The sequence below is a fragment of the Quercus robur genome, chromosome 8, assembly GCF_932294415.1.
Source record: "Quercus robur chromosome 8, dhQueRobu3.1, whole genome shotgun sequence".
Lineage (NCBI taxonomy): Eukaryota > Viridiplantae > Streptophyta > Magnoliopsida > Fagales > Fagaceae > Quercus > Quercus robur.
The window spans coordinates 6,671,847-6,683,419 of NC_065541.1; the positions used below are offsets into that span (position 1 = coordinate 6,671,847).

The window sequence follows — 11,573 nt, forward strand, 5'->3', positions numbered from 1 at the left end:
TGTATATAAATGTTTCCAATGTTCATTCATGGATTTGGAATAGACAAGGACATCATCAATGTAAACAATGGTGAAATGACTGAAGGAGATATCATTCATAATGTTCTAAACTTCACTAGGGGCATTCTTAAGGCCAAAAGGCATAACATTCTACTCATAATGTCCAAAGGGAGTGGTGAAAGCAGTTTTGTTAGAGAATATGACAGCATCACTTAACCTATGTACAAGGTCATTCTTATTGGGGATAGGATACCTAATCCATTCTGAAACTTTGTTCAAAGGTTTGTAATTGATAACTAGACAAGGAGCCCCTCTTTCAATTCCAACATTTTTTTGAACATAGAAGGCAGAATAAGACCAGGGGAATTTGCTATTCCTAATTAGTTTTTTAGCAAGTAAATCATGAATTTCCTTTTTACAAAATTCAACAGTTTTAGTGTTCATTTGAATGGGACGAGCTTAGTAGGAATGTTCTTTTCATTAAAATCTTTAACATAAGATAAATTAACAATATGCTTTTTCCTATGCCAAAAAGTGTTGGGAATATCAGAACAAACATCATTAATCAATACCTTATGAAAATTATCAATTTTGGATTGTAATAATTTATTGGAAAGTTGTTTAGCAATCTTCTTATATCTAACTTCTTGCTTAAGAAAACTTAGACGTTTGGTTTTAGCATAAATCAGGTTTAAAGAATCATCAGTATCAATTTCAAATTATATATATATATATATATAAAGCCCACTGTTCACTTAGTCTAATACATAAATAAAAAATAAAAATGATACATCTAGATTGACAAAATTCTTCTAAAAAAAATTTGACAAAAAAGTTACAATATGAAATCTGATTTTAATATTTCTAACTACTGTAATATCCAAAGCATTGAATGGTCGTTTAGCATCAAAATTGCACACCAATTATACGTATAAGATAACTTCTGAATTCTGATCACAGCTTAGAATACATACTTAAAGAGTCGAAGTACAACAAATTCCAGAGTTAACCACCTACAGACTATGCTACAAAATCCCTCAAAAAATAAATTTATAACATATGAAGCCTAATTGTAGAACAGATAACAATCACTGTCATCTTTTAGTCGTAGCATATTGAATTCTAATATCATTAATGAAAGATAGATAACTAAAGCTAATTTGGCCAGACAAATGTTCCAATGGCAAATGACCTCTTTGCATCAAGAGCACCCTTAACAGTAAGTCCATATTCTTTGAGAACCATGTCCAACTTCCAGTTCTCCATCTTTTCATAATCTTCCTTTGTGTACCTTGGGTAATGAAGAGGCATTTCAAACCCATTTGCAGAGTCTTCCTTGCTAACTATAATCTGGGCAATCCCTTCTTCCTTCGAGTCTTTTGATTGAGTCTGCCCTTCATCTGAGCTTGCTGATATGTGGTTGCACTGCATGCTACCATTGTCCACAAGCCCCAATACTTGTGTAAATGCATAGCTTATAAACCATTTCAAAGAAGTCATCCCTAATGTCAAAAAATAGATTAAAAATTAATCAAAATAACTCAAGGAGCTTTTAAGAGGAAAGTGTTCATAACAAGCTAGAGAAACCTACTGGTAGCATGAATATATATAGGTGGCTAATCAAGAACATGGCCTACAAACTACAATAGATGCATCAATTATGTGAAGACCTTGAAAAAAATATCTTTGTTGCAACTTGCAAGAGGTATCCTTACCGTGGAGGCAAGTTCAAGCCATTGTCATATTAATTGCAGTAGTTGGTAGTCGCTTTTGATCTTTGAAATCACAACCACATATTGAGGCTAACAAAATGCTAGGATATTTTAGCTATTGAGATGGTTTTCAAATATAGTTGCTTCGAGAGGCTTCACATTATGGATTTTGAAGGTATTATAAAATACAGGTGCTGGTATGAGCAAGCTATTTAAGTGATGTGATAGAGGAAAAATTGAAGCCTAGAATGGATGGTTCTTTAAGATGCGCCAATCAAAAAGTTATGATGATTTCTAGTGAGGAAATTTAGATAAATAAAGAAGTGATAATTGTGGGAGAAAGAACTAGAGTACACTACTAGAAAACCATAGGTGGATTTATTATTTAGGCATTGTTGATAGATTTTGATTGCGAAATGATATGCCTCATGTCTTTTCAATTATTAAATGCAAGTTATGGTAGCTTTGTTTGTGGAACGATTGATAAGAAAATTCTCAGTAAAGTGCATAATAATAAATTCTGAATAGTTTTTGATCAATTTAGAATTCTAACTTGTAAAATTCAAAATTAGAGTTATTTCTTTCATATAGTTGCAGTGGAGATGTTAAAGTGTTGGGCTAAAATATAACTTTTGATTTTTGAAATTTGGTTCATGTTCTTTTCCATTCCAAATCTAAAAGTTAAAATTCATGTTGAAGGAAAAAAAAAAAAAATTTTGAAATTAGAACCGACTTTATGTAGGCCCTCCATTAAAAAAAAAAAAAAAAAAAACTTTATGTTGGCCCCTTCTTGATGAATTCCTTGGACCGCCTTGAAGTTTGTCCAAGCTCTAAACTCTTTCAACAAGCCTAGTTCCTATATATGGTCCCAAAATATTTGCTTTTTTATCAGTGAAAAACTACAGAAATGCATGTAAAACAATTGCAAACAAATCATGCTTTTAATTCTAACCCAGATTCAATCCTAAAAATCAAATAGAATCAAGAATTAAAGGGCATCGTTGAAAAGCAAAAAGAAAAAAAAAAAAAGATTCGAAAGTCATACCTGTGTCCATGTAATGTAGAAGTTCCATATTGTTTATCACTCTTGACACAAGGTTGTTTGTGTCAAGAGTGATTTGAGAGATTAGTGAGATCCTGAGAATTAAGCACCTAAAATAGAATACACCCTTTTATTTATAGTCCTACAAATATGGAATTCAATTAAAAAAAGAAAAGAAATAAACCTAGCTTGGGGGTTAAGAAATCGAATATTCTATATAGAGGTACATTTAACCGTCCGTAAACCCAGCAGCAAATAATTGAAGTCGGCGGAAACAAGAAAAGACCAGAACCAAACAAAAACAAACAGTGAAATTCTAAATTCGAAAATTCTACTCCCGACTAGAACAATCTAAAACCGACTTCCAAACACACCTCCTCAAAACCCTCCAAAACCCCCAAATTCCCAAACACCCCCAATACTCTCTCTCTCTCTCTGAGCCAAAAACCCTAGCTGAACCCTCGAAACCCCCAAATTCGAAACCCTAGGAAATTTCAACCAATGTCGTCGGCGTTGATTCTCAGATCCCGCCTGGCCTCCTCGTTGTCGAAACGGTACATTCGCTTTCTCAGCTCCGACGTCGTTTCGGGGGCTCCCAAGGAGCCGTTGGCGCCTTCTTCTGCTTCCGTTGCTTCTGCTACTTCTACGGCTTCTTCTAGTGCTGGGAATGGTGGTGAAGGTGCGGATGCTGGTGCTGTTGCTGATCAAGCTCCTGTAGAGTCTTCGAGCAACAGTAAAGGTTGGAGGTTTCTCAAGTACGGTCTCATCGGAGCTCTCACCGGCGGCACCGCCACCGCCGGCTACGCCTCCTACGGTTCGTTTTTTTTTTTTTTTTTGGATTATACGGTGTCGTTTTAGTGTCTTCTAAGTTTACGTTTTTGTTTGTTACTATTGTTAGAAAATGGTTAATTAAGTGGTAAATTAGATTTAGTGCTAAGGTGTTGTTTGTAGTGTTGGATGAAAAGAATTGAGAAAAATGGTTATTGGATAATGGGGGTGTGGTTTTGATGCCCAAAAGGATTGTTTGGTTGGGCTTTTTTTTTTTTGGAAGTAAAGGTTTTTGCTTTGCCTTGGCTCTGGGTTTTATTTTTTCTTTTCTTTTATTCTGATTTAGAGAAATGCTTAAGTTGAAAAATGATTAATTAAAGAATGGAGGAGTTGTTTTAGTCCCAAAATGGTTGTTTGGTTTGTGATTTTGTTAATTTTAGAAATAAAGATTTTGGTTATGGTTTTGGTTTGGGGGAGTTAGGGAATGCTAATAATGTAGTGGTTTTTTTTTTTTTTTAATGAGAAGTGATTTGGGTTTTGAATGAAAAAGAGCATGAAATGATGATTAGATAATGGGGGTGTCATTTGGATCCCAAAAGGGTTGTTTGGTTTGTTTTTGTTGCTTTTGGAAGTAAAGATTTTTGCTTTGGTTTTGGGTTAAAGAGCTAGGAAATGCTTCAAGGATGCAGAAAGTACATAGTCCCAGTTATTAGAGATGTTTACTAGTTCTTTGTTTGATTAGTCTTGCACATGGGGGTCCACTAATAGTACCTTAGTTGTGGAATTCGTAGATGTAGCCTTTTTGCACAATTTTCTTTTTGTTGTTGTGATTCTTTAGATTTCATTGTGTCCATTGTAAATGAAGTAGGTTTTTTTTTTTTTTTTTTTTTTTTTTTTTTTTTTTTTTTTTTTTTTTTTTCAATAAAGCAATTATTACTTATAAAAAAAAGCTGGTAAATGCTAAATATGTAGTGGGGTCCATTCATTTGTTGATGAACGAGATAATGAGAAGTGTGAGATTTTTGGGTTTATTACGCAGCATACACTACGGATGAAATAGATGAGAAGACAAAGGCATTACGGGCATCAGCAAATTTGTCCGTCGCAGAGGATGCGCCTGCTGTTGAAGTAAGTATCTCATGAGTGCTTTGTCCCTTGAAATTGGGTAGCTTCACCATTTACCTAAAAAAAAAAAAAAAAATTATTAGAATATTTTACCTATCAAAAAAAAAAAAAAACCCATTTGCCTGTGGGTGTGTTCGTTTGGATGCCTGTGCTTATGAGGTTGTTGGGTTCTAGTGTTTACAATTTTACGTGAGATATCAGAGAGTGAAATTTTGTCATCATCTTTTTATTGTGCAGAAATTTCAAAATTTGCTGTACTCTGCTGCAATGACAGGTAGGGTCCCTGAACTACTTTTCAGTTTGTGTCACTTTCAGATTATTACTTCTTCTCCTTGTGTTATGTTTATGTACTCCTCTAGCTGAGGTTTATGTTCTTTTCTGTTATGTTGTCTGTCACTGGATGAGTTAGTTTTCAGATCATGCTGCCAGGAATGTGTTGCTTGATTTATTTGTTCCCTCTCTCTCTCTCTCTCTCTCTCTCTCTCTCTCTCTCTCTCTCTCACATTTTGATTTTTATGGCATAATTCAATTTAGTGCTCTTTGATTCTCTCTTAATAGATTATATTTAATCATTTTATATTATTATTTAAAATTTAATGGTATTGTTTTAGGATAGATGCACTTATACATTTATAAGCTTAAGACATATTTAGAACAACAAGGTATAAAGATTCTGTGTGGATGATCTCCACTGTCAATAGTCAACTTTTCTTAGCAGTGGCAGAAGCAGCAACAGCAGGAATGCTAGTTTTCTTGTAGGTTTTTGGCATTTGCTATGCTGCGAGATATACTACATTTGCATGTAGTAGCTTAGCTGGTTGTCTGGGTATGCTTTGCTACCATTGTATCCATAGCAAATGTCAGCCTGTTGAAGCTTTATCATGTGAATTGGTTACAGTTCTTTCTCACATTAGAGGAGTCTATTTTCTGTGAAAAGGCAAGATTTTTGTGTGGATATTTAACATTTTTGTGGGATTGGAAACTTATTTCATATTTTTTTGTTTTTGTTTTAAAGCTATGAGAAAATCAGTAAATGTCATGTTGACAACAATGATGTTACAGAAGAGTATATTCAGCATGTTGTAGGCACCATTTCGTTGTGAGTATAGCTCCCACCCCAAAAAAAAGGAGAGAGAGAGGAAAATCATATGAGCTAGATGCATTATATCAACGATAATTAGGGGCCTAATTAGCTTCTTCTTTGTCTACTTTAATACCAAGTTAAGAATCCATATGGAACGAATTGAAGTAAATATCACATGCTGTGTGCCCATTCCTACATTGTGAAACTCGATAGAGTTAAGTTGACACTTTTCACTAGTTGGTTTTGAGACTGCAGGACATGAATGAAGACTATATTGATTGATTTTGAATGCTGAATCTGTCTGATTATAGCTTAGGTTTGTCTCTGATTGATTCCTTTTATCTCTAACATCTCAGTGCCTGCTAAAGCAACTGAACTTTACCTGGACCTGAGGAGGCTAGTTGAAGAGCAAGTTCAGGTTTGTGCCTGGTTTTCATATGTGACTTTGGTCTTGCACATCTTATTCTCATTCTTTTTGTTTCCCTTCTTATTATTAACCACAAATTCTTCTTACTCCATTACAGGGTTTTTCGGAACCATATGCAGAAAAGCTTCTTCCTGATTTGCATCCCGCAGAGCAACATGTTTTTACTCTTGTTCTAGATCTACAAGAGACCCTAATTCATTATGATTGGACGGTGAGGCCAGTAACCTTTTTATTTTTTATTTTGTAAAGTTTTTCTTAAAAAAAAAATGGAAGCTCTTCAAGAAACCATTAAAGATGGGTTGGCACTATCTTAAAATTCTTTGATAGTTTTAGTTTACTCTGAATGCAATGTCATGATTCATGAGTTTTTTTTTTTTTTTTTTTTTTTTTTTTTTTTTCATTTTAGCCATATCTCTTTGTATTATATAAGTGCCTCAGCTCTTAAAATCCTTCTCATACTCAATTATATATAAAAGATTTGTTTGTTAAGTTGCTTAATGCTTATAAGAATTTTATCTTTGTGGTATGTAAAGCGAGAGAAAGGCTGGCAAACTTTCAAAAGACCAGGAGTTGATGCTTTCTTGGAACATCTGGCTCAGTTCTATGAAATTGTTGTGTATTCTGATGAGCAGAGTATGGTAATCTGATTATTCATTCCCTATTGTTGGTCATTACACTGCTCTTCTGTTATTAATCATTACCATTATTTCTTCTCAAAATATAATTATTTATCCTGCTTTCTATGGGTATGTGCAGTTTGTAGACCCTGTTGTTGAAAGGCTGGATCCCAAGCATTGCATACGATATAGGCTATCTAAGGCTGCTACTAAGTACCAGAATGGGAAGCATTACAGAGTATGGCATTTTCAGCTTTTTGCCTATTTCCTCTTATTTGAAATTATTTGTTTGGAATTTTCAGCTTTTTTCCTATTTCCTCTTATTTTTATACTAAGTATTTTTTTCTTTTTCCTTTTTTTTTTTTTTGGGGGGGGGGGGGGGGGGTGTTGTGAGAGGAGGGAGTTGGGTCGAACCTGTGACACACAGACTGGGTTTGTGGGTAGGTGCCAATTGAGCTACAAGCCTATTGGCTCTTTTTTCCTTTTTATTTGTTTCATTGGAAGTGAAAACTTCCTCTCAACATGTAATCATGGTTAGCCATGAGATATTATATATCACTTAAACAAATTGTAACTGATGAAAAATGAGTAATTCATAGCTTGTTAGTTGTATATTGTCATCAATACAGTTTCTGGCGTTAAAGTTTGACTTGATAATGCCTGGTGCTGGGCCTGGTTTTTGCCATGCATATGATATAACCTGGGCCTCTGCCATTTCAATTGGCTGCAACCTTAATAACTTAATTATGAGCCAAATTGGATTGCCATGTAATCAAATTTCTCCCCTTGATTTGTCTCAATCATCTTGCTTAACCACGTGATCACGTCATTTCTTTGAACATTAAATTTGGATCTCTCTCTGTATTTCTAGAGTTGCCTATTGCTGCCATGTGGATGGCAGAGTTGAATATTAGGAGAGGTGAGTAGGTTTGGTCTTGTAACCTCAATTGCCTTCACCCTTCAACCTTCTCTCCCTCTTTCAAGTGCACAAGGTAATTATTACATTAGGATTTAACATATAGTTCGGTGGCTTGAACTCTCAAATTCTCATATTGTGTTACTAGGGAGGTCCTCAGATGTCAATAGATCAATAATTATCAATTCAAATTCAATTTGTCGTAATCTATCAATACTATACATAAAAGTATGGTTGCAAACACAGGTGATTTACAAGTCCTAGTAAATGCTTTTGGTTATATGGGTCCTTACAGCTGCAGGGGTAGATTTATGCCAGCTGCTTGTAGTTGGCCTTGGTAAGACGGTTATATACATGTGCAGACCTTTTGAAGCTTAGACTTGTGATGATTTTTTGAGTGATAGCTGTATATAGGTTGGAGGTCAAGATTTCATCTGTGAAAGAAGATGAACTAGGGTTAAGTTTTAACTTAGGGTCTGTTTGGGAACAACTTATTTATCTGAAACTGAAAACTTTTTGCAAAAAGTACTGTAGATAAAGCTAAAAGTTAGTTGAAATAGTACAGTTAGACTCATGAATAATATCCAAAAGTGCAAGGAGACCCATGAATAGTAGCAAAAATAAGCTACATAGTAAAAGAAACAGCCCAATATAAACTTATCACAAACGCAACCTTAGTTTTTTTTTTTTTTTTTAAAGCAAAATGATTGCAAAAATCGAATATAACATTCATATGGAATTAATTAATAACTAATCCATTGTGTATGTTATACTTATAGAGAATCACATTAAGCAGTGAATCAATATTCATTCTGATGCTAGACTAGATAGAGAAATGCAGATGATAAGATGTAATTGCTCTTGGTAGGATCTTTCAAAACTTAACAGAAATCCTGCGAAGATTCTGTATTTGAGTGGCCATGCACTGGAAGGTTGCCTTCAACATGAGAACTGTGTTCCTATTAAGCCATGGAAGAAGAATGATGCAGATGATACAGCTCTTTTGGACTTTATACCATTTCTTGAATGTAAGCATTCTTCAATTTCTGTAATTATAATATATAATGAGACACTCTTATAGTGATTTTCATTATCATGTTTGTTGAATAAACCACTGACCTTGTGAAAATGCATCACCACCTGGTTGGTTTGTGTGCAGTTGTTGCCCGTACCAGTCCATCTGATATCAGACAAGTACTGGCATCATATCAAGGGTGTGAAATCCCATCAGAATTCATTAGGCGTTCTAAAGACTATCAGAGGTGAAAAGTCATCCTTTTTTCATTTTCCTTTTTTTGGGGGGAGGGGGTGTTCACAGAGAGAATTTTTTAGCTTGATCTGATAATAAAAGTTATCTGATATTCACTTATGATGCAAATGATATGTTAATGGTCATGCAGGCGAATGCAAGAACAGAAACAGCAGGGTCGTTTCTGGAAACGTTGAGGCCAGGATAATGTAAAAACAGGTGAAGGAGAAACTGTAGGACTGGATTCCAGTTTTGGGTAAGAAGAAAAGTATAAGGCACTGTTATTGAAGGTATCAAGCAAATTTTCTTGCAAACCAAAGCCATTTCAGCCAATGATTTTGAACTGCATCATATAAATTCTGACTAGAGACTACGTATTTTTGTTTCACAGTAGTTGACCTCACATTTTTTACATCTATATTTCTGTTCCTTGTGGGGAAACAGAATTTTGGCTTACAGCAATTGAAGTTTCTACTTGTTCACAAGGTTAACCTGCAGAAGAAGAGGGTTGTAATTTAGTTGCTTGAAAAACGTGGTTTCTATTTACGATGCCTGCCAGCAACAAGAATACCCCGAACATTTTTTTTACAGAAATCAACATTGTTTGATGAATTTTACCTATTTGGTATGCATATTATTTTTGTTTGACTGGAACCAAGGGATGATCATGGTGAGCACCACTTCTATAGGTCATATGAAAGATGAGTGCCAACTATATATTGATTTAATGTAATTATTTACTGGATTGGAGCCAAGATATGATCATAATGAGCACCAACTTTATAGGTCATATGAATAATGAGCTCTAACTTTGTAGGTCATGATTGAAACTCTTTTTTGATGCCCTATTGGGTCTTCAATCCCACTAATTATCATATGCATGGCGGACTTCATGTTGGGAGAGGCTTGTTGCATTTATTGGTAATAGGAGATACCGTCTACACAATATGAGAGGGAGTATGCATATGCCGGAGTAATAAAATATCTTCTCACTCACTCCATGCTGTCTTGTTGGTTTAGATTCTCTTTCTTTCTGGTTATGCCACTCTTTCTCCACATGTTAAAGGCTAATAGCTACTGTCCGAGACGACTTGAGATGTTACACTACATGTCTCTTTGGACCAAGCAAACCCAGCTTTGGGGCAAAGTTATTGGATGTGGGTTCCATATTGGAATACTTTGTACCTATCAAAAAAATGTATGGGGCTTGGTTTGATGAATTTTCCAACAAATTCCTAGTAGTTTTCTACGAGCCTGACATGCTGCATGTGAATATTTGAATTTCCGAAGCCAAAACAATAACATCATTAACAACAAAATAGTCCCAAAACTATAGGGTCGGTTATGAATCTTTACAAACTAGTCGAAATCTTTTACATGTGCGAAATATTTTTTTAAAAGGGTTATTTTTACTTTGCTAACATAAGGATTGAATTCGATTAGTCTAATTTGATTTGAAAAGGTTATAATTTGCCAACAATATGAGGTTTTTGTTTTGCTTTTTGAGTTTAATTTTCCAAAAAACGTGTTCCAAATTTCTTGTGAATAGTACCAATATAAAATTGTATCACAACGAATATGATTCTCCAAGGGGCACTGAAAATTGGTGAAGTATCATAGCAATAGTCGATGATGTAATAGCATTTCACAATAATAAAAATCTGGCGGACTTAGCTATTAAACCGTAGATCCAAAATGGTCTGACTGAATTTATTTTATCAGTGAGCAACAAGAAGCTCTTATTTCTTAAACATTGTCCCCTAATCCTGTAGTGCATTTTAAAATTTTAATGTTGAGAGGGAACTGATGACGATCGCCCATTGTGAGAGAAATTATGGAGGATAAATCCCTTCGATCCGTATTAAGTGCATGTGCTCACCTGACAGCAGCCCTTTGTGCGAGATTTATAAACTGCCATGGTTTTTATTGAGTTGCCATAGTCTTTGTTGAAAAGGCAAAAAATTAGTATTTATGTACATCAATTTTGTACTCTAACCGGATATGCAAATAGATTGCCCAATATATATGGTTTCAAACCTTTTTGTGAACTAGTACAGACATATGTATGAGCATAAAAAAATATTGATTGTTATCATATGTTTAGGATACCTGTTTGTTATTAAGTACATGTTTATGTATTTTAACAGGAACTATGTTGAACTTCAGTTTTTTTTTTTTTTGAGAAACAGTTGAATTTCATTTGTTAATAAATAATAAGTGTGAATTGATACTCCTATAGTTTGATTTTTCAAGAAAAAGTTTCTAAATTCATTGGAATGATAGTTGAATTTCATTTGTTAAAACATTCAAGCAATTGGTTTGTTGTTTAAAATTTATTATTATTTACCTTTTGGTAATAAAAAGTAAAAAAGAAAAATTTGGCGTAATATTTATTTGTCATTTTTTTCATCTATACTGGATCCAATGCCAAATCTTTGATTTATATTATGTCTGTATTTGTACAGTAATTGTCAGTCCTATTTTTGTCATAATCAATCGTTACTTCTAATACTATTTATAATAATGTTTATATATAAGAAATGTCTATTGCACACACTCACTTACACATACACTATACTCTGTTTTTTGAACAAAGAACATAACTTCAACTTACGATTTTCAACATAGAAATT

At 34.2% G+C, this 11,573-nt stretch overlaps 2 protein-coding genes across 4 annotated transcripts; one reads left to right on the forward strand and one right to left on the reverse strand.

Annotated features, from left to right (window-relative positions):
- Positions 1–932: 932 nt before the first annotated feature.
- LOC126694362 (uncharacterized) lies at positions 933–2,872 on the reverse strand. Its single transcript, XM_050390597.1, has 2 exons — positions 2,758–2,872; positions 933–1,502 (listed from the first exon to the last, which is right to left on the reverse strand). The coding sequence occupies exons 1-2, from the start codon at positions 2,783–2,785 to the stop codon at positions 1,156–1,158; spliced, it is 375 nt and encodes a 124-aa protein (XP_050246554.1). The 5' UTR covers positions 2,786–2,872; the 3' UTR covers positions 933–1,155.
- Positions 2,873–3,157: 285 nt separating this feature from the next.
- On the forward strand, positions 3,158–9,936 carry LOC126694361 (mitochondrial import inner membrane translocase subunit TIM50). 3 transcript variants are annotated; one of them, XR_007645748.1, is made up of 11 exons: positions 3,158–3,568; positions 4,562–4,650; positions 4,885–4,921; positions 6,088–6,149; positions 6,256–6,369; positions 6,692–6,796; positions 6,915–7,013; positions 8,560–8,719; positions 8,851–8,953; positions 9,092–9,230; positions 9,758–9,936. XR_007645748.1 is itself a non-coding variant. In XM_050390596.1 (10 exons), exons 1-10 carry the CDS (start codon positions 3,256–3,258, stop codon positions 9,135–9,137), a joined length of 1,128 nt encoding a protein of 375 aa, XP_050246553.1. In that variant the 5' UTR covers positions 3,158–3,255; the 3' UTR covers positions 9,138–9,695. The 3 variants fall into 3 exon arrangements, 1 of the variants encoding a protein (XP_050246553.1); XR_007645747.1 differs by lacking the exon at positions 9,758–9,936 and adding an exon at positions 9,385–9,695; XM_050390596.1 differs by lacking the exon at positions 9,758–9,936 and having other exon boundaries at positions 9,092–9,695.
- The last annotated feature ends 1,637 nt before the right edge of the window (positions 9,937–11,573 follow it).